The sequence below is a fragment of the Lepisma saccharinum genome, chromosome 11 (assembly GCF_977018435.1).
Source record: "Lepisma saccharinum chromosome 11, izLepSacc3.1, whole genome shotgun sequence".
Classification (NCBI taxonomy): Eukaryota; Metazoa; Arthropoda; class Insecta; order Zygentoma; family Lepismatidae; genus Lepisma; species Lepisma saccharinum.
In genome coordinates this window covers 74,559,181-74,583,798 of record NC_139239.1, presented here as the reverse complement: position 1 = coordinate 74,583,798, position 24,618 = coordinate 74,559,181, and the positions used below count along the sequence as shown (strand labels likewise).

At 35.7% G+C, this 24,618-nt stretch overlaps 1 protein-coding gene across 1 annotated transcript; it reads right to left on the bottom strand.

Annotated features, from left to right (window-relative positions):
- Positions 1–15,079: 15,079 nt before the first annotated feature.
- Positions 15,080–23,305, bottom strand: LOC145994923 (nucleoside diphosphate kinase 5). Its single transcript, XM_083131415.1, has 3 exons — positions 23,021–23,305; positions 18,531–18,843; positions 15,080–17,210 (listed from the first exon to the last, which is right to left on the bottom strand). Exons 1-3 carry the CDS (start codon positions 23,147–23,149, stop codon positions 17,032–17,034), a joined length of 621 nt encoding a protein of 206 aa, XP_082987541.1. The 5' UTR covers positions 23,150–23,305; the 3' UTR covers positions 15,080–17,031.
- Between the last annotated feature and the right edge of the window lie 1,313 nt (positions 23,306–24,618).

The following is a 24,618-nucleotide window of genomic DNA, read 5'->3' as shown; positions in this document are numbered from 1 at the left end:
CAATTTAATTTCAGTTACAAAATATTGCATTAATTATTACAAAGAACGAATAAATAAATAAATGCATATAAGTCTGGTGCAGACTTCAAACTATAGCTGTGTTTTTCTTTGGAGGAGAATTCCTTATCTCGGCCCCTGGAAAAATTACTGTGCCTTTTACATGTGATATTTGAAGGCAGATTAGGGGGTCGTGGGGACAGATATCCCCACTTTTTGCCCCCCCCCGCCTCTTAATGCTAAGCCCTGTCTACCAAGAGAAAGTAAAGGGCACCTCCAGTTTTGGCACCCAATCACCACTACTGTTTGGAAGGAATTTTTATATTAAATATAGTTTCCCTCCACCATGCTTACACTCACCTTTTTTCTTTCATCTCTAGGCCAGCAAATCAGTGTGAAAAGTAACGGCATTTGCTCTTCAGTCTCTTGCTTGCTCCTCTAATAACCTTGGTAGAGAAAATCGGGCCTCCCTAATGGTTTGAATTGATTTGGTTTGATTTGGTGCTTTTAAGTTCACACTGTGCATAGTAAGACTAATCTGGGCCGGACCTACAGTTTAAAGTGGGATCCGAACCACTATAAGCCTCCACTGGGTATCGAACCCGGGACCCCTTGATCACAAGGCAGCAATGCTACCACTGCGCCATCGGGGAGACCCTCCCTAATGGCATCGCCTTGTAATGAAGGGAGTCCCAAGCTCGATACCAGGTGGAGGCACAGTGGTTCGGATCCTACTTTAAACTGTAGGTCTAGTCCCGATTAGCTTATCTGTGAATAAAACAATAAAAAATATTCAAATTCAAATTGTAGGGAACATAACAATCTTAAATTTTTATTGTATTTTTATTATCTTGTCTTGCTTTCCTGAGCCTTTTTGTTAACCACAGTGGCATGCAGTGACCTTAATTATTATTTTTATGTATTAATTTTCCTGCACATCTTGCAATACAGAAATGATTCACAACAAATTGTATACAAGTTTATTTTTTGACACAAGCAAGACCAGAAAATTTTGACCAGGCGGAGAAGAGCTATATGATCACGAATTAAGGTGTTACGAGTTTCAAAAAGATGTATACTCTCTCCCTGAGCTGGCCCAGGACCTTGCCCTTCAGGTGGCTCAACACTAGATAAAAGTAATTGACTGAATGTGAGCAGGCCCGTAGCCAGGAATTCTTAGTAAGGGGGGGGGGGAGCAAAGTCAATCCCAGAGGGAGCAAATTTTTAATATATTGTGTCGCATTGGCAAATATAGGAGGGTGCACATAGGCACTTGTCCCCCCTCCCCCAAAAGCTATAAGTAACAGGAAAGGGATGATATCTTGAAACTCCAACGAACAAAAAAGTTCGAGCAACATCAAATAACAATATTTTGATAATGACCTTTCCGGAGTGCCAAAGAATACAGAGATAAAATGCAGTAGGGAGGGACTGTATCTATTTGATATTTACAAGGACGATTAATATGTACCAACAACTTTGAGCGTCTCTGCAGAGCAGATTAAGGGAGTCCTATTCCTCTATAAATCGTGCTTCATAATGTTTCCCTCTAGTTTGGGGTATGAAAGATTTTTTACGCACAAAGGAATCTAATGAGAATCCAACAACACCATTGTGTTGTGTTATGCAAGAAAAATTGCATTAATAAAATAATAATGGTTACATATTATCTACATTTTAATTAATTGTGTAAAAATTTGTTTTTTTTTGTTTTGTTTTTTGTACTTGCTAAAGCATTAAAACATGGGTCCCTTAGTCAACCACGGATTCTATTTGCTTCAAAGGGGAGACTTGCATCACTACAGACAATGTTTGTCTACTGGTGACATTAACCATTTTGCAAAATATTGTGTGAATTGCATTATTTTGTTGTTGAAATACATATGTTTGACACCTGAGAAACAAATAAGGATCCCTTTATTGATCAATGACTTCTTGGATGACATTGTCATCATTAATATTTCATATTAAGTTTCATAGAGATGAATTATGTATCCTCTTTACCCTTACCACATGGCGCTACAGCTCCTCATGGGCTTTGGCCTCCTCAACTATGTGCCTCCATCTATTCCTGTCCTCTGCAATCTCCCACCATCTTTTCACCTTCATGTGACGCAAATCTTCCAGGACACCATCTAGCCATCTTGTCATTGGTCTTCCTCTTCTTCTTGTTGAATAGATTTTTTCTTGCATCACTTTCCTTTGCATTCTATCCTTTCCCATTCTCTGTACGTGACCCAGGCACCGCATTCTTTGTGATTTAATAAATCTCACAATATCCTCTTTCCCTAGTATATGGTTAATTTCTTCATTAGTTCTTATTCTCCAGAAATTATTTTCATTAACCGGTCCATATATTTTGCGTATCACCCTCCTCTCAAATCTGCGCAATGCTTCCTCTTCTGTCTTATTCATTACCCATGTCTCTGAACCATATGTTATTATAGGTCTTATTAACGTTTTATATATGGTAATTTTGAGATTCCTGTTTATTAGTTTGCTCTTTAATAATTGCATGTTTGCATAATATGCTGTATTCCCCATGTATATCCTTTCCTTTATCATGCTGTCTTTTTTATTTTGTTCATTTATGATCAGCCCTAAGTATTGGAATGACCTGATTCTTTCAAATTCCTTCCCATTTATTTCTATTCTTTCCTCTCTATATTTGTCAGGTTTTTGGGTAACAACCATGTACTTTGTTTTATTTACATTATAAAAAATATGTTCCTTAATGACTATGGTACGAAACCAAACGAAACAAGGAGCCTCCTTCGCCATACACCATCCCCGCGGCACGAGGTCTGTGGGCCACTTATCGCCACCACTTTTTGAGTAAAAGCATACAAACCCCAAATATTAGGGTTTTTTTTATGCTGATACTGATTTCTGCCAGTCATAGAATGTCGCCATGGTATTTTCTTGAACACACTTTTTATTTCATTTAGACCGTTTTGGCCCCATAGCTATGGGTCTGATCTTGGACTATAAGAAAAACAAATATTGCGAGCGAAGCGAGCAAGTAAATTTTACGAAAATTTGAAATCAAGGGGGACAATTGACCCTCTACCCCCCTGCAAGTTCCCTTGGACGTCTGGAAGAAAAAATTAATTCCATCTTGAGTATCCATTTGTCCTGCTATTCTAAGGGCCGGTTGCACCATCGCCACTTAATCTGCCACTTTACAAAGTGCTGGATAATGACAGGCGGGAGATTTAGGCGGCGGTGGGTTGCACCAAGCATTTTTATCCTCGGCCTTGTAAGGTGGAACTTTCTCCTGCTTGCCGTACGACCTGGCAACAGAAACTGGAGAAAGTTGTGTTTTCGATTGTGTTTTGTTTGTTTATTACGTGCTAATATCTGCTTTTTCAACTGAAATATGTTTAAAAAAACTAAATATTTATTGTAATAAAATGAAACAGCTGATAGAAGTAGGTAATGCATGTGTCGTACTCTCATATAATATGAAATGTATGTTATATGATACAATATAACCCGTAATCTTTCGAAGTAGTGGGAAGCTTACAAAATTTTCAATTTATTTTTCACGTACTCCAATTAACATGATGCAAAAAAGAATATTCCTCGTCTTATCTTTCAGTAAGACATACGGTCACTTTTTAAAAAATATTAAACACTACTAAACAGTGACCAAAATTTTACGAAGTCGTAACAAATGCAAGTTACATTTATTCAATTTTTAGTGCAAGGCTGACATATCTGAGTTTGTGTAAATATACGGAATGAGAAGAGCAATCTTCTATTCTGCTCTTACTAATTTATCATTCGTTTCTGTTAATAATTTATCAATCCGTAACCCCTTCTTTAGCGAATAGCGAGTATTAGTATTATCAACGTTGACCATCTTATAGGTTTCTTCTTTATTTATAATGCAGCTTTTGTGAAAGTTGGTTAACGATGCAGATGAAAATTAAATTTTTGTATTCAAAACAAATTCGAATAGCACCAAAAAAATCGTTAATCAACGGTTCCATGTACAAGGTACATTTTGGGAATTACTATCATCTTAGCACAAAAGGAAGAATCAAATAGTAATGTAAAGTACCGTAGTACTGTATGTACGCATGTTTTATTCTTATTAAGAAAAAAGAAGAAACTCCAGGCTGTATATACTTTCAGATAGGTAGTTTCGTGCAACGTTATATGCTAGTGCAATGCAAGAACGTATATATATTTCTTTACAAAAAACAGTAATATTCACCAGGAAAATATACATTGTACATACGTACAAGCTGTGGTCCTTTTTAGACGAGCGGATAGGGACAGTATTAGCACCTTAGGTAATACATGCTAACAACACCAAACATGACCTGCCTAACCTATCCACGTATGTATATAATAGCTTAAATAAACTAATTATAATTTGCCAAACCTATTTACATGCTCACTTATGCTATTATATGCCTACGTGGATAGGTTAGGCAGGCCAGGTTTGGTGTTGTTAGCATGTATTTCCCAAGGTGCTAATGCTGCCCCTAAGCCGCTCGTCTTTTTAGGCCAGTTATTTTGAAAAATCAATTACAAGATCATGTGTATTGCATATGAATGTTAAAAAAAAAAAAACAGAAAAAACTTGAGTGCACGTTTTATGCATCTTCAGGCATGTAGATTCGTGCAAGGTTTATTACAATGGTGCATTTTCTTTGTATCTACGAAACATAACACCATTCGGAAATTGTTCCTTGTTTATACGTATCAACGCCATAAAGATACTGCTGTACCTGTCTCTATTATTATTATTCTTTGCCAGTTTTAAAGTTAAAGTACAAAATCTCGCACAATGTAATGAAAAATATGTTACTTCGCATAAGACGTTTCCTCTAAGTAGTAAATACCGAAAAAAAAAAACTTTGGCATTTACGTCTTATGCTCTCCCATGAATATTAGGGTAGGGTTGGTTAGGTTAGGTACAAAACCAGTAGGAAATTGTTCCTTGTACATGCATGTCAACATCGTAAGGATGCTTGTTAACAGTAAACTTTTTTTTGCCAATTTTGGAAGTTAACATACAAAATCACACATATACAATGTATACGTTTCTTAAAATATTGGTATTACGTCTTATGTACTACTAGGTATGTAGTTTCTTGCAAGGTTATTATTGTAAATGTGTGTGTTTGTAAAAAACACACCACCATTCGGAAATTGTTCCTTGTACGTACATATGTATGAACTGGACGGTAAGAGTAGCTACTGCTAAAGATTATACGTGCATTCTTTGCCAGTTGTTATTCGGAAACAACACATTACTTGTTTATTTGCAATGTTACATTCACACCAATGGCGACGGAAGTGACTCTAATAATATTACACGTGTTTTAATTCGTGTATTGCGTTTGGTTGAAAAAAATGTTACAGCAAACACACATTCATTTATTTGGAACGGCATTTTAATACAATTTTGCAAGCATCAAACGCATTACTTTAACCTGGTTTTATTTTCTGTACCGGCATGCACTCAAATCCTACATACGAAAGTACAGTGAAACTGCTAATGCTAATATCAATATACAACATTTTCGGAACACACACGAAAATGACCATCTAATATTCATTTCTACACATATATTTACAAACGTTGCTTTATTTATTGCCGTTGCTGGGATAATTAACAAATCCGCCTTTTTTTGCTGTTATTTGGTAATGCAAAACATGCAGCAAACTTTCGCAATTTACAACAGCTGATCGAGACTATGCCATTTTATCAACTATAAAAGTGTAAACACAGATTATACTAGGTGCTGCACGTATCTGTTGGCTGCACAGTGTACTGCTTTTCCATGTTTACCTGGCACTTAACGCGTTAGGCGGAGCCCCGACCGCCACTTACGTTACACGGGACTTTAAGTGCTAGGTAACGTTAGGCGGACATTGAACAACCGCAAAATGGTGTTAAGTGGGGGATAAGACGTTAAGCGGAGATGGTGCAACCGGCCCTTAGATTCTGCTAGTCGTGGTTTATTTTACTGAAATGTTTGCCCCCTCCCCCAGAAAGACTTCCGTTCAAGGTTGAGGGGGATAATGCCCCCTGCCCCCTGTGGTTGAATCTGTTTGTGAGTGCCTCTTCATCAATTTCACGTCATCACTCATTGTCGCGATTAGCTAGAAGTGACAGAAAAGCAACACTAAGTAACAAAAATTAAATATCCATTCCCTCTCTCTACTGCATGAATCTCTATTACCAAGTGGTAGACTTGGGAAACAAATATCATTAAGTAGTTCAAACTTCATAGCAACACATCCAAGAAAACATCCAAACACATTAGGCACCTTTAATACAAGACTACTCAAAATGTCATAACTGTTCTAGATACTGAAAGTTACGAAATCATTTCCTGAAGTCTGAATCAGGAAGGGATCCCCCCAATCCTAGTACGACATTATTCGGAATCCCACACACCTCAATAAATCACAAAATCAATAAGTATCTTTGTTATGTTGCTAGAGTAATAGAGGATATAATTGTAAAGATTAGTGAGAATTTCAGGTAGGAATGTGTTCTGTAATTTTCACAGGGGGGGGGGCAAAGCAGGCTCTCAAGTGAGGGCAGTTGCCCCCCCTATAGCTACAGGCCTGAATGTGAGTTAAGTTTATAGGATCCCTCTGGCTTCATGGGTTGTTTTAGTATTTAAAATATATCCAAAATTACTGAATTCATATCCTAGCCAAAGACCTACATAAAAATAGTGTTTTTCAATCAAAATATATTTAATATGCACTATTAGTTTAATTATAGAGTGAAAATATTATTTCATATGCAACATTGTAAATTCGTTAGATTGTCAAAATTCAATGAAAACTAAACAAAAGAGAATTATGATTGAGAATGTTATTTGATATGATTAGAAATTGCCATTTGGATAGGTAAAACAATAATTTCATATTGGACATACTCAGTTTTGTACATGTATAATGAACGCATTGTGCCAGTGTCACACCAGCAATGAAAAGGAACACCAATTTAGAAAATTTTATTAGTCTCCCATGATTCTTGGTTTTAACCTTCATCATGTTCTGCTTGTTGTTCTTAGGTAATAATAACTAAATAACTAGCTCTCTAGCTTCCTTAAACCCAAAGGTTCATAACTGCAGCAACACAAGTCTTTCATGTGTCTCTCCTGGACAATATAAATCCAATCTTTTCCATCCTTGACAATTTCATTCCATCTCAACGTTATCCCTCCATCTTCATCTTGGCCTTCCTACTGGTCTCTTGCCATCAGGTTTCCCAACAAGAATCCTGTAAACTCTTCTTTCCTCTCACATATTGCCACATGGCCTGCCCACCTAAGTCTTCTTGATTTAATTATTCTAATAATATCTGGACATGAAATAAATTATACAGTTCCACATTATATAACCTTCTCTACTCACCTGTCTCCTTGTCCCCTTTAGGTCCAAATATTTTTCTAAGGATTTTTATTTTCAAATACTCTTAACTTATGTTCCTCTTTTAATGTAAGGGACCAAGTTTCACATCCATATAATACTACATGCAAAACCATGCCCGTAGGCAGGAAGAATGTTTGGGGGGTTCACTCATAATTGTTCCCACGGGCATCGCAAGAAATTTGAATAATAGAAATAATAATAGTTTAGTTTAGTTTAGTTTATTTGCAACCAAGGACTACCGGTGTGTACAAATTACAGTACATGGTAACATAGGACATGTCAATACTTACATTACAATACAATACTACATTAATAGATTTTACAAATACAAAATACATAGCCAAAAAATGTAAAAAATTGGGTCTTACTCTGGTATTATATCAAAATCACAAAAAAAATATAACATGAGAAGATATAGAACACTACAGCCTACTTCTACGTGTTACTAATTATCCACCTTCATTTGACATTTAAATTTACAAAAAGAATATGTGACTATACTACATTATATACATTTTGTCTTATGTAAAAGTCACTTCCATGTATTCAGCTATAGAATAAAAAAACATGCTTCAGAAGCATTGATTTTATCTTGTGTTTGAATATCATCAATTTTGGTTCTTTTCTCACTTATTGTGGTAGTTTATTGTAGAGATCTATGGAAGAGTTTAAGGAACCTTTCTTACATAAGTCAAGGCGGCAGTGTTTTATGTGAAGTTTGTCTTTATTTCTTGTGTTTAGGCCATGTATTTCCTCATTTGTGTTAAAGTTGGAAATATTTGGCTTACCATAAATTAAGCATTCATAAATGTATATGCAGGGGAGAGTTAACACATTAAATTTACGGAAGAGAGTTCTACATGAATAAGTTTTCTTTACTCCAGCTATGATTCTTATAGCTCTTTTTTGAAGCATAAAAAGGACCTTGGAGTGGCCCTTGATACCCCAAACCATAATCCCATATCTTAGTAATGCATCAAAGTTTGCCATATAAAGACAATTTACAGTTTGGGTGCTTGAGATGTCTACCATTTCTCGAAGGGCATAGCACACACTACTTAATTTTGATTGCAGCGTGTTTATGTGTTCTGTATAGCTAAGGTGTTCATCCAGAATAATACCCAAAAATTTTGATTTTTTTTTAGGCTCTAATTGTGTATTCCCAGATATTAGATTGAGGCTTATTTGGTTTCTGGTTTGGATTGTAGAAATGTAATGTAATTTGTTTTTTTTTTGCTGTTGAGGAGTAGATTATTATTTAAAAACCAGTCATCTAATTTGCTTAATACGTTATTAGCCTTAGATTGTAGAGCATCTTTGGAAGTGTCTGTTACTATAATATTTGTATCATCAGGATATAATATTGCATTTGTCTCAGGTATAACATTTGGTAAATCATTTATGTACATAAGAAACAAAAGAGGGCCAAGAATACTTCCCTGAAGCACCCCACATGTTACACTTTTTATGGTGGAGTGTTGATGTGTTACGTATCCTTTTGCTGTGGTGTGAGAGATTTCTACAATTTGCTTTCTATTGGTAAGGTAAGATTGAAAACACTTTTGTGGTAGTCCGCGCGGATACCAAGTTTTTGAAGTTTCCACAGCAGTATCTTGTGATTTACGGAATCGAAGGGTTTTGATAGGTCACAAGACTCTTACCGTGTGATTACAATTATTCAGCGATTGTGTGACACATTTTACTAAGTCTGCCAATGTAGTTTTCATGGTTCGTTCGGACCTAAAACCATGCTGCGACAAGCTTAAGATTGAGTGTTTACTACAGAAATTCTTTACTCTCATCATTATTGCATGTTCAATAATTTTTGAGAAGACTGAGAGTTGCAAAATGGGCCTGTAATTTGATAATCCTTTGGGTCATTTTTCTTCAGTAATGGTTTAACAACAGCTATCTTTAGCCTGTCTGGGAAAATACCCTATTCAATGGAATTGTTTATTATATGTAGTAATGGTTGACATAGGGAACTATAACATTTCTTAATTAGGAAGTCTGGTATTTCATCAATGCTGGAAGATTGTTTGTTTTTTATACGCCTGAAGATTATCTTTAATTCCTGTGCAGTAATGGGTGAAATGAACAAGGATTTGTCATTTACTGTTATGTGTGTAGAACATTCTTCTGCAGCAGCCATAAACCCATTCATTCTATTTGGAACTGCATTTACAAAATACTCATTGAAAGCATTCGCAACATTAGGGTGATGTTGGACTTCTTTTCCATTAATGCATATCACCATATTATTACGTAAAGATTGTTGTTTTGTTGATGTATTTCTTATAATTTCCCACATTGTTTTACATTTATTGTTTGAATTATTGATTTTACGGTCATTATGATTAATTTTTGCTTGGTGGAGTACATTTTTATATATTTGCTTATACCTCTTGTAATATTTCACAAAAGATGGATTGGGGTTCACCTTATTTTCAGAATGGAATATTTTTAGTTTTCTACTTGAGATTCTGATTCCGTATGTGACCCATGGTTTACACTCAGTGGATATGTTTGCTTGTTTAGGTGGAAAACATTCATTGTGTAACAGGATAATTTTGTTCAGAAACAGATTAAATTTTTCGTTTGTGGAAGGTAAATTATAAATATCTTCCCAATTTTCGCTGTTTAGTTTTCCAATAAACATGAGTATAGAACCTTCATCATATTTACGTTTCTGCATTTTTAGTGACTTTTTATGATATTCAGTAGCTTCTCTTTTACATGTGAGACATAAAAATTGTGCTTCATTGTCGGAGAAGTGGACTGATATGTTTCCACACTGAAACTCTTTTGAGTGTACACTTATTAACATGTGGTATATGAGGGAGAGTGTGTCTTTCGTTATGCACGTAGGTGTAGTTATATTTCCTTTAGGCCAAAAGTGTTTATTGTGGCTTCAAAGTGCAGTTTCCATCCTGTATTTTTTAGAAAATCAATGTTTAGGTCCCCACATACCACAATTTCACATGTATAACTTTTTAATTCATCTAACAATACTGACAGATTTTCTATGAATATTGTATAGTTTGCATCAGGTGTTCTGTAGCAACTATTATTAAATTATATTGTGCAAGATGTACAACACTAACTTCAAAATGTTTTTCTATAGGTTTCACAGTTTTGGGGACAATTTGTTTGGCAATTATATCATTTTTTTGTAAATATGCCTGTTCCCCCTCGTTTTATTAGGGACCTTGATGAGAAACTAGCTAGGTGGAAATTTGGAATTTGAATGTAAGTAATTTCATCTTTGGACAGCCCGTGCTCAGTAACACACAGTACATGTGCATCTAAACATTTATCGGTTAGGAGCATTTCTAAATCTAACACTTTGCCTGTAATACCTTGAATGTTTTGATGCATAATATTGCTTGTATAACTGTCTTCTTCATTTGAGAGACACTATTGGGTGTAAGACCTTGTTCCTTAGGTTTAACATTTACAATATTTGTTGCATTTTTACATTTTACAATAAAAATTCATCTTTAAGTTTGCCCAGAACACTCCTCATTCTATCGGATGTTCGTGCAGATTGTCATTTTTGTTTTTCATTAACTCTTTTATCATTTTCCACTGAGCCGCGGTGGCTCAATCGGTAACGCATCTAACTACCATGCTAAAGGTCCCGGGTTCGATCCCCGGCCGGTTCAAATCCGGGAACTTTTCTAACATTGGAAGCGCCCCTGTCTTGATCCGGTCGTGAGTGGGGGTGATGTGATCAGCATCACACCCCTGACTGCCTTTACACCTCAGGGTTTCCCCCAGGTACCCATCTCATTCAACGCTGGGTGGGCACAGGAGCCACTTCCAATGTTAGAAAAGTTCCCGGATTTGAACCGGCCGGGGATCAAACCCGGGACCTTTAGCATGGTAGTCAGACGCGTTACTGAATGAGCCACCGTGGCCATGTTAATAATAATTGTTAATATAATAATAATAATATATTTTTTTAAAAAAATTCACAAACTAATTAATTCCAAACATATTATTATTATTATTATATATATTATTGCTGTCCTTATATTCTTGAGGAGACTTTTCTACTCTATCCATCAGAAGTGTGAATATGTAGTACAACTGTTTTTAGTTATTTATTTTACGTTTCATGCAGTATACTGAAATGAACAGTTATTATATTTTGTTATTAAATTTTAGGTACCTGAAGAAAAAGCTACAAAAGTAAGAGATAAATTTTAGTCATAAAGATTATGTTGTTTGACCATTCACATAAAACTTAATTTTTGGAATTTTGAAAACTGTGGAACCAGTTATTCTTTGGATTAAATGGTAAAATATAACCTGGTGCCTATCTAACGCCATTTTTCTTTGGTTATTCTGTTCGAATACTAACTAACTGGACTTTGTTTCTGTTATTAACAATAAAACTATCATGCATTTTGCTATTTTGTAACTTGCAATAAACAATGTCAATTCGGCAGGGGAGGGGACTTCTATAGACCAGCTCGATCCCACTTTCCAACGCTCATATTGTTCATATACTTACCAAGCAGCATTATATACAACCAATATGCACTATACAAATATGTTTTATAGGACCACATATAGGTTAAATGTATGTACTAGGGGCGTAATAATTTAATCGAAAACTATAAGCTATAGTTATACCCGTAGAAACTCATAATAAAACATGAATAAAACATGTCGTGAATTTTACAGCAAGGGAAGCACATGTCGTAAGAAATTTTAAAAATTATTATTATTGTTCTTAATGCCTCCCTTATGAATTTTTCTATCACTAGATTGTAGAATTCATCTTCTGTATTTTCAATTCAGTTTTAGCAACTTCTTCTCAATTACTGTCCTTGAGTATTTCTACATTAACTGTGAATTCGGTGAAATGATGAAAAAGATCGTTCAGCACTAGCACTAGACACGGGAATTGGTTAAACCAACGAACTTAACTTGAACAATTCAAAAAAGGTTTTTGTACTCCCATCGAGATATATTAATCTGAGGAATAAGTCACACTTAGTTCACTTCTGAGACAAGTCATGTCAAATGTTGACCATAACTCAATCTAAAATAATAGAAAGTGTCTTCAGAAAATCTTTTTTTTGAGTTCTTTTTATCAACTAATTGTAAAAACTTTTAATTTATATTTTTGATTCATTACCATCATTTTGCGCTGTTGATCTTGCAAGTTTATTCTTGTAGCTGCAAATGTTGTCAGGAGAATTTAGCGCGGATTTGAGTTTGCCGATGAAGCTGTGATGTTTAAGTAAATTGTTCATGTCATCGAAACCTGAACTGCTCCACACACCCTTATCATTTGGAAAAAGGTCCTCCCGGATGGTAGAGTGGTAACGTTGTTGCCTTGTAATGAAGGGATACAGAGTTCGATACCGGTGGAGGCACAACGGATCCCACTTTAAAGTGTAGGCCCAGCCCCGATTAGCTTGTCTACGCATGAAGTGGGCTTAGGGGCAGAACTCATTAGAAAATGGGACCCAAAGCTAACAGTAGAGTTTTACTGCTCTTCTGCAACCACCTATTATTCCACACTGGTATGGATTAAAATGTCGAACACATATTTTTCTTTATTACCCCCGGTAGAGTCTAAATCAGACATTGATCTACCACCAGAAACAACCTCTCTCTTCTTTTCAAAACTTCTTGATTTCAAGCCCTGGACGAAGAGTGTTTCCAGCACCCACCTCTCTCTCCCCCGCACCATTAGCTAGCTGCCGCAAGACCTGGAATGAGTTCTGTGGATTCATTCCCTTCGAGTCAATTGAACCGCGCTGATTTGGTCAACTGTTAAGTATGATTTTTAAACCTACGTGTTTCATACAAATTCCATAAATAACACACATGAAATTCACTTGGATAGCTTACAACACAAAGTTTGCTGTAAATAAAGAGAAAAATATTGCAAAATAATTCTTTTACGTGGATTTAGTTCGAAAGAAACTGTGAGTCTGGAATGAGTAGCGGTCATGGGTTCCCCATGCCGAAGACAGAGCCAAAGATCTACGAAGAATGCCGAATGCTCCCATTCCCTTTGCCAAGGGTGAGTGACACGGACACTGATGGTCGTCTGCTGGCTACCTAGTAACCATGGTTTTTACAATAGCTCTTAGAAGTAGATATGCGACTACCTAAGAAAAGTTTGAATGGAACTGTAAAAATAAATTGACGACATAAACACGGTTAATACTTCTACTTTGTAAGGGAATGACTCATTCCCTTCATTCCATGGAATAACCGCCCATGGTATGTACTATATCAAACCGCTGGGTGAAGGATAGTGAATGTAACGCGTTATGAAGCTGGATATCCTAGGTTTGAACTCTTATAAAGGGTGAATTTAAAAGTTGGAATGGGAATTTTGGGACAATCACAAGAGAATTTTCAGTCTGATCCAGGAACAGCATTGGAAAGAGGACAGCAGAGCAGAAGTGAAAATGAAGGGGTCACGGGTGGTCTGTGATTCTGAGGATTAAATCAGTTTCGCTCAAAATGAAGAATTCAAAATGTTTGAAAATTCTAGCTCGATCATTCCAGGATTGTCTCTCTGTTGTATTTTTGTGAATCTGCAAATACGTTTTTGAAAATGTGTTACAAATTTTGGTTTCTTAACTTCTATTAATCCAACATGCCAGAAGTTTTGGTGGGGGGGGGTTGAACCCTAACTCCCCCCTCTAAATACGGCCATGGGTCAAACTACTGTTTTGTATACTTTAACTCTTAGTTTCTTAGATATTATAAGCAAAGATAAAAGTTTATGAAGGGAAAAGGAACATGTGTTTCCTGAATTAAGTCTGCTTTGATTTTCGTCTGTTTATAATGTCCTTAATGTATGCTACTGCTAAAGAATAAAATAATAACTCTTCAAATCATACAGTATTTTTATTCCATTAAAAATTATACAAAAATAAACGTACATGAACACAAAGTAATGAAAGAAAATACAATTCTTTCTGCAAGGCTATTTTGCTTTGAAAGTAAGGTCAAAAAATGAATACTGATTTTCAAAAAAAGTTTTAAACATTAAAGAAGTTTGCTGCCTTCCTTCAATTTTCCTGTTTTATTCTTTTAAGCCTTTTACCTTTTTTACTAATGTTCCTTGGAAAGCCTGTTGAAATGAGGCCAAAATGTAGGTAGGATTAGATCACAGCACAACCACACACAATTTATAACAGTCAGTTCATTCCCTGCAAGGCAGGTTTGAAACAACAAATTTGTTAATAATTAGTTGTTTTTTTTACATTAAGGAATATGTAATTTTTGGGTGATTTAGAAATACCTATGTAAAAACAATCCTAGCATCCTACGAATGATATGCACATATAGAAAGTCTCTCTGACTCAGTAAGCATTCACAGGACAGCAAAAACAAAAGAACTGCTTTGTTCCATGCTAGAGTGATGCCCCAAGTTAGATCACATGACTGTATATCGAACATAGTAATGGGTGCTTGATTTTCAATATAATTAATTACTGTAAAAGCTTTATCACAGCTTCTATAATTTCCCAGTATGTATCTTTTCTGTGGTCATTTTCAACCATACAGTCAACTAAAGAAAGACAGGATTAGGAAACACTGAAAAAAATTATGTACGTATTGTGTAGACTTTCATTTGTTGTCATGAAGAGGTCCAAAATGACATAAAATAACAAAAATACAATCAATACACTTTTAAGATTTTATATTTTAATGCTGATACAATTGAACAATATCACAGTTAGCTTTGGTCAGCATCAATGTCACACTGACATTGGTTTAATTTGTAACATCAACAACGTGCATTTCACCTTAAAACAGTGCAAACAAACAACAACTTGAACAAGTTCTTGCATAGATCATATCTTACAAGTTACACAATTCAGAAAAGAGACAAGGCAATATTTTCTTCAAGTGCCATTAGAAAAAAGGCACACATTTGTTTTAAAAATATGAGAACCCTACAACATTCATCAAAATCACACTTGTGATATTACACCCACTGTATGTTTTTAAAATATTGCTATATACAATTGCAATAAGATAGACAAATGAAATCCCACTAATTCTACTCAGTTTGTTAACAAGTTGGTGCCATAGTTATAAAAATTACATGTTAATAAATTGATTAAAAATTAATGTCCAAACAAGAACAACAAATCTGAAATACACCTCAAAATTGAGTGCTCAGTTTATAGACATCAGACTTATTCCAAGTTGTTTTACTTTAGACTGACAAGCCTCAATACCATATTATAAGTATATGCAAAAATCCATCAATATATTAAATAGCAAATTTTCTTGAATGTTGCTGCACATTTTACATTGAATAATATTATTTTGATCAAAATTAAGTATGAAATGCACTAAGCTATCAGAATATACTTTCATTACCAAGAATTGCAACAACATAATTGAAACAAATCTTCAAAAGTAATGATATTCTGATAATAATGCAATGCATAAAAATATTGCTTCTGTTGTTTACTTTCTTCCAAAATTATTGTTCATATGTAGATATTGTACAAGAATGTGATTGATACTCAAACCAAAGTCTTTGGCATACTGGGCCATGACTCTTTATTATCACATTCCATTCAGAAATATAAAAAAAATATATAAAGCCAGGGAGTTATATACATAGAGATAGAGTCAGCTGAGTAATATTGTGATCTGCTATACTGTGAAATTCTTATAAAAATGAACAAATCATCATTTTAATGTGTATGACTATTTTACTTTTTATGGAATATGTAGGGTTATTACATCTGAATGAAAGAAAAATATATCTTGTCAATTTAATATTCAACTTTGGAAGAAACAACCCTTTCTGAACACCCACTCAAATGAGATTTCTGTACAAATACAGTAAACTAAGAAAGTCATTCATTTCTGGATATATCAAAGAACAGACATTTAATTTTGAATAGATGATCTATAAGTTTTGATGTTATTGGGACAAAATAGTAAAGTAAATTACCTTTGCTTACACAGAAGAATGACAAAATGTCAATTATTTGTAATTAGAAATGGACAATTATTTCTACATAGAATATTAACAAATACTTATTTGAACCATCTATCTTCTTCAAGAGGGCCAGTTCAGTTACAAGGACTAGACGATCTTCTAATGTGAATTCTTCATTCTCTGAATGATTCAAACAATTAAGTTTGCAAAACACTGAAAACATTTTGAGTTCTATGTTGTTTATATTTTATATGTATAAATACTATACACATGTATAACATGGTATGGTATGGTATTATAAATTATAATGTGTGAAAAATAGACAAGTTATTAAATAGTTATTAACATGAAAAATTGAAAACCTCACAATTTAAAAAAAATAAACACAAATTGTAAATAAATTACATAAAATTTGCATTTAATCTCAATTAGTTTTCTGTTAGAGTATTAAATATGATGAAAAATTTGTATTTTGTACAAGTTAACATACTGTAGTGTATTTTTCACACATAACATTACTTTACAAACACAAGTGCACATACATTTTAAAAAACTAAAAAATATACTGACAGTTATTAACAAATTGACTTGAACTCGGAAACACAAATTTATTGTATACTTATCTTGTATACATATTAATCAACAGATTACAATTCCAGCTTCTGAACATGATCTTAATCATCTACTTTAGGTTTGTTTGGGTTGTTGAGTAGCAACCAATCAGCAAGCCACACAAGAGGATCTACAGGTTTTACTTTACAGAGCTGGGTTAGCCCTTTCAACAGTGTCGGGCTGACTGACTCTGCCAGGTAGTCGGTAACAGTCTCACCAGTCAGCATAGGCTCAAGCATCACTGAAAAGATGATGAGGATCAGTTAATATAAAACAAAAATGAAGTGCTCATTTATAGTTTACTGTGAGGTTTCTACCAGTTAAATACAAACTTTATGTACACACAGGGGGGAGAAACTTTATTTCCTTGTAATAGCTTCAATGCAATACCCTAAATATTAAATATTGGAGGCACTGGTGTGCCCAGAATTTTATTTTGGGACTGGCTGGACTTAGAACATAATATATATTTTATGTGAAAGGTTGGTAAAGTCACACTTTAAGAATATTTGTTATCTAACGTAGCCTTTCTGTCACTTTTAGCTAATTGCAACAAGGAATATGAGTGATGATATGATTAAATTCATGAATGGACACTCACAAAGAACATCCATGCTCAGGCCGGAATTCGACACCTGCGTTCATAGCATTCAACTACTCTGCCACGGAGGTCTTCTCTTCTTACATACTTCCTTTTTCAATTCTCTCTTTTTCGTTCCTCCCTTTGCTTATCTTTTTAATTTTACAGATTAACCTTTCTATCTCTCTCGTTCTTACTGTTTCTTTTGTGTTTACTTACTTTCTTACATAAAACATCCATACATTGTGAAAGAATATTACAATCAGTGGCGTGCCCAGGATTATTGAAAGGGAGGGGTTATGTACACTTTTTCTGGTAGGCAGCCTTCATTTTTCCATCTTTCCCTACCTTTAACGTTCTTTTTTTTAGGAATACTGTGCCAAGGGGGGGGGGGGGTTATAACCCCCACCAACCCCCCCTGGTCACGCCACTGATTACAATATTAATCGATACTGAGAATATATTTGTCCCTTGCCGCAGCTATAGTAATCATGTCAATTCATCAAACATGCAAATCACCAGAATTGGGCTATTTTCAATTTTCAATGCCTCTGCATATATATTTAGTCATCACTCGGTACCTTGCATATCATATCACGAACAGACTTCATGCAATAAATATAAGCTTTACAGTAAGACTAAGGTCGTGAGCGTAAAAATATTTAGATCAACAAGAATTTATTTTGCAAACTAACAATACTATAAATTTAAAAGGCACTAACAGTTTCACAGAGGTAAGCAATTCGTCTGGATGTTTTGCAGGATGCTGTTGAAAAACAGGACATATTTGTTTTTCTAGAGTAGCATCGCAGACCGCAGAACATGACCATCAAAAAAAGTACTGTCCTGCGAAAATCAGGATGCCTGGTCACCCTAATTATAGTACATATATTAACAGAGGGAAGGAAATTTTCCTCCCCCCAATAACAACTGTTCATTATCTACAATAACTTTAAACTGTCAATCTTTATCAACACTTACGTTCAGGGAAAAAGAAGTGAATTTCCCTCTCTGCAGATTTGACAGAATCACTGCCATGGACAGCATTTTTGGTATCATCCGTTCTGTCTCCAAACAATGCTCTAATACTGTCTGGTGCAAGTTCTACTGCGTCAGAGACTCTTATTGGTCCAATCAGTCTTCTCCATTCCACAATGGCATCATGCCTTTGAAGGCACATTGCAACAATAGGCCCACTGGACATGTAGGTAACTAGCTTAGGATAATATGGTTGGCCATAGTGTTCGACATAGAATTCACTTGCTTGCTCTGGTGTCAAACGAACAGTTCTTTTCTGAAAAGAGACAGAAACAATGTGTGGCATGTCCATTTTGTAAAATATGCAGCACCCCAGCATATTAATTTTGTAATATTATGTCACTTAGAATATCAATACCACTTTCTGTACATGCAAAATAATCTAACACAGTTATTTTTAGTTGTTTTCATTGATTTTATTTGCGACATTTTGTTCTACGTTTCCCAGAACTTTCTCAAGCTACACTAAGATATACATAGAAAAACAGAAAGTTCTGGGAAACGCAGAACGAAACCTCGCAGATAAAATCAATAAAAAAACTAAAAATAACTGTGTTAGATTATTTTGCATGTCACTTAGAAGTAGACTTGCCAACTATGAAGAATAAAAATCCAGGAGATTTCTTTACAGTCTTCAAACTCTTTAGATTATAATATTCAGAAATACTAATGTGCTGAATATCAGTTACCTGGTTGTGGCCTTGTTATTGTGAATACAAAAATGAATCAACTTGATCAAAACAACCTAGCAACTACAATTTGTAAGTAAACAAATAAGTAAGTGAAGGCAGTGGCGTGCCCAATGGGGGTCAAACCCCACCTTTGACACAGTATTCCTAAAAAAACAAACATCAAAGGAACAAAAAGATGGGAAAATGAGTGCGGACTATTAAAAAGAGTATATGTAACCCCCAGGCATGTATCCAGAAATTTCTTTCGGGGAGGGGGCTGTACAACATATTTTTAAGGGGTATAGATAGAACCTCACAAGTGTATGTTTAGGGCCAATGGTGGCCTTTTGGTGCCAAACGGGGGGGGGGGGGGGGGGCAAGGAAAGTTTACTTTCTCTTGGTAGACAAGGCCTAGCATTAAGAGGCCATAGTGTTGAGGCAAATAAATGGGGAGCAACTGTCCCCTAAATCGAAGCCACCATTGAAGACTGCCATTTTTATAACAACGTGTTTATCTGTTTCTTCTCATCAGACATCAAAACATTTATGGTGTCTGAGTGTTTTTACAAAGCTGTTACACATGCACGGGGTGGACAATCCACACAAACTGTGGCCTGGGAAATGGACACAGACAGCTCTCGAATTTTTCTCTCTGATTCAAACTTGAATACCACTGCTGTGTCTTGTCCTCCCGTTTTTGCAGCTCTTATCAAAGCTGAAACCCACCAAATCGTTCACGTTCTGGCATAAGCACTCGCAAGTGTTCAAAATTGTCCCTGTCACAGCTTCAGCAGTCTTGTCATATATCGGCACAAAATAAAGGAAGCCTTCTCGAACACAGCTGGATCGCCAAACAATTAATGGGCAGTGAAAACCCTTCCACTCACAACATATCTACAGTTTCGTCTCCCAATATGATAAAATGCTGACTCATTCATCTCCAATAGCATGCTCAAGGGAATATTGGTGGTGGTCATAAACCCTCCTTTGGCCCAGTATTCCTATAAAAAAGGGGGAACGTCAAAGGCAGAAAAAGACTGCAAAATGAGGACTGACTACCGAAAAAATATGCATCCCCCTCCCCCCTTTCGAAAATTCTGGCTATGCCAGTAGAGCAATGGCACGATATGGCAGAGATCCTGGTTTGGGTCCTGGCAGACCCCGAAATTTCAGCTAAAATGTCTACATGTGCAACATCTTCTCGACATTCATAAAATTTTCGGCTGTCCCTTTGTGGTAGTTAAGTCTTTGAATGTGTGTCGATCCCAGTTGGCTTAAAAAAAAGTCATTTTTATCCCATGCAAGTCTCGAACTGCATACACGAAATTTGGCCCAGGAACAAATAAATCATCACTCAAAACTTTGATTTACAGTTGATCTGTGCAGCTTATTATTATTTTTTTTTAATAAACTGCTCCAATATCCGGTACGGCTGAAATATTCACTTTAGAGACCTTCGATCTCTTCGGCTCATGTCCCGAACTAGCACTACACTGAGGCTCTGAGAGTTCCAGAGGCGTCAATGTCTTTACCTTTGGACCCGAACTGGAGCTAGAAGTAGACTTCGATACTTTACGGGGAATTGTCTCTCTAGTCCTCTTCATTTTCGAATTCTGTTGTACTGATCAACTTGGAAATTGAAGCCGGGTATTTATATCTTCATTATATTCTAGAATATTCTGCAGATAAAACCTTACGTTAATATTACCAGTACTTCGACTCCACCTCCTGTTCAAGAACGTTCCCTCTCCCACTTTCCAAACAATAAATAATACAACGAACCGTCCTACTCCTGGCACTAGCTTTGTTGTGCAGCTTCCAAATGATGGCAAATCTTTACACAATGATCGTGCTCGCGGCAACAACAACAACGAAAGCGCAAGAAAAGTTTACGTGCAATATCATTAATAAAAGGTTTATAGAGCATTCTCCACCTTGCCTCGATAATTACTCTCCTCAAATTAATGTCACATTATTCAAGAAGCCAAAAAACTAATTTATCCAAATTGAAAGATTCCCTGCGTGGGGCTCAACCCCCTGATCCCCACCTTGGATACGTGATATTATCAATGGTTATGGAACATTCTCCATCTTGCCTCGATAATTATTTCTCTCCTTAAATTATCGTATCGTTGCATTATTCAAGAAACAAAAAATCTAATTTATCTAGCATAAACTGAAACATTTTCTGGGAAGGGGGGGGGGGGCTCGACTCTTCTGATCGTCACCTTGGATACGTGCTTGTATCAATAACAGGGTTATAGAACAATCTATCTTGCCTCAATATTTATTTCTCTCCTTAATTTTTTGTCACATTATTTTATTTCACACACACAAGAAACCAAAAAGCCTCATTTTATCTAGTGTAAACCGAAAACTTTTGGGGGGGATCGAGCCCCCCCCCCCCCCCTTGGTTACGTGCCTGGTACATTTTCCAAAATCATGGGTACGCCACTGAGTGAGGTAAGTAATACTTTCTCTTTCTCACGTCTTTGAACTGACCATGACAACACCAACATTAAAACGAACTTAACAATTATATCATACTACAAACTAAATCTATATAATGAAGCAAAACTGGGTAGAGGGAAATAAAGAAGTCTAGAGGCTTTGTTGCAACAATACCTTTGTTTTCATTTTCTGCAGCTCTTGTATAGAGGATTTGGTGCAACAATGTGTTTAAACTCTCTGTTTCTTTCTCCTCCCACTTACATAAAGAATGACTCATTTTTCATGATCAGTAATCTTCAAAGTATTATCATAGGCTTAATTGTTTGGTTTGCAATAACAATTTTTTTTGCTCGGCAAATGCATGCCAAAACAAAATAATAACACTAAATCTCGCCGGGAGATAACAAAGCTTGTCTGGAAGACCAGGGTAGTGAAAGTGAGTTCCAGTCATTCCGGGAGGGTTGGCAAGCTTACTTCTAAGAAGTGCAGCAGAAAAATGCAGATGAGCTTAGAACAAAGACAAAGAAAGAATGTTCAGCACATATTTCTTATTTTAAAGATAGAGGCCACACACATAACTAATAAGTATGTTACTGAAAATACTTGTGTAACACACGGTTAACAGACTATGAACTTATCTTCAGGATAGTCCTCACTTTGAAATTGTTCTTTCATCTGAGCAGGATATACAAAGCATGAAGAAGATATTAACTTTATAGTATTACACTCTCATGCCAAATTTAACAACTTCTTTTATGTCGCTTTCCAAGATAAATCACAACAATGAGAATAAACGTAAACAAGTGCGAAAATAAAACCAACAAACAGCCATGACTAACAGGTTATCTGGTTGAGCTACACTAACCAATAGACCACGGAGGCTGATTATTCATCATTAGGAGCATAGAAACTGTTACATTTGCAGTTTTTACTTGTATAATAATTCTGGTTCTTGGTTATAGTTCTTCATATGTTATTCACTTTTAAAATATAGGTGGTTAGGTAGGAGAACAGCCACAAGCTGAACCTCGCCCTTCAATAAAGAAAATTTGAATTTGAACTTTTACTATTCTACTAGCTTACCTGATTCCCCTTGATAAAAAAATGTTTTTTTACTGACGCCTACACTGCAATACATGTCTCCGTAAATTACAGAGCTGTGCTACAACTACATATGTGTAATCGATTATTTACCAGCCGAACAGCAAGTCTGTCAAGTTCAATGCTTAATGAATGACAAGACAAATCCTACACAGCGCAATTTTCTTAAAGTACAAATTATTGTCAATTTTTACAATATAGTCTATTTACCTGTATGATGACAAAATCGTCTGCTCTTATCAAATTTTCTATATCTTCTAGCCTTGAATAAGCGTTAGGTTTTACTAGGGCCAATGTTCTTTGTACCGAATGTTGTGTTCCCCGCTGTGTAATGCTCATGATGCATTACTTATTTCATAACAAATGGTCCAACGAATTGTATTATACGAAAGAAGTATGTGCTATGACAATTTACTGTTTTGACGAAATTGAGGAGACTTTGCAGGCTCGTTTCCAACTTCGTCCAAGGTTTACTCTGCACCGATATGCATGTAATTTTTGTTGTAGCTTACGTTGCTATAGCAACAAGTCAAGGATTACCTTGAACATTGACCTTGAATTTCTATATACTTTTACAACCAGTGAAACATTTATATTAAAATATTATATTTGACATACGTTTTTTATTAACACTTAAACAATATTACGGTATATTATTATTATAAATTCATCCAATATATCGTTCTTGTGTGTCATTTTGTGATCTTGATCTTCATTCTTTTCTTCATAGATGTCTCTGGAAACGCTTCCGTATGCCCTGTGCGTATACTCATAACGTTGGTGTTCTGACGTGTTCTAAGTAAATAAAACCTCTAACATGGAAAAGAAAAATTCTGGATTGTTAAACATGTACTCACCGTCATATTCATCTGGGGACCCTGGTATGAATGTTCCAGGTAAGAAATATAACCTGTTTCTTGGTGTTGGACCGTAGTGCCTCGGTAGGCACAAGATGACGAAACGCAACATGAGGTGGAATTAAATGATAAATCAAGGATGACACAATTATGTAAATAGTATAACTCGTTTTTTGTAGGGCTTGCGTACTCGTATCTCCGATTTTCTGTACAGTAGAACATGTTAGTCAAAATAAGTCAAGTTAATGACAGGCTGTGGTAAAGAGAACTTTTCTTACGAAGTCCGACGACGATACAAGTAGCATGAAAATCATATGGATGCTCGTAAAAAGACGCAAAAGCGGTGTATTAACGAGAGATAGGGCAGTATGAACTGAAATTGAACACTTAATGTTGAAAACCTTGAAAATGAAACGAGCTTACAATACCGGACCACTCTCCAATTTCTATGAAATTTCGCCTACTCAAATTGTGAACTCTTACACGAATCTGCATGTAATAATTGGCGGTCAAGTATGCAAATCGAGAAAAAAGCGAAATAAACTATGTTTTCTTAATGTAACGTAACCCTACCTTAAGAACAATAGCTCCACGGAAGACGCCATTTTCCCAACATGAAGAAATCAACAGGCAAGACAAGGTATAGTTCGGCATGAGTTTACAATACCGGACCACTCTCCAATTTCTAAAAAAATTCGCCTACTTACTAATTTCGGTGTCCTGATGATGTATCTGTAGTTCATATTTGGCGGTCACTTGTTAAAATTGTACATTTACGTGTAGAACTTGTAAAATAACCTTGTGATTCACCACGGCGATTGTCTAGTCTATAGACAGCAATTCGGAACCATCTTTCTTTCGCAATTTGCTAATGATCTTCCTTTACGCACAACAATCTTGCTGACATCAGACGAGGAATGCCTACAAGGTTAGGTTAGGCCTGTTAGGTTA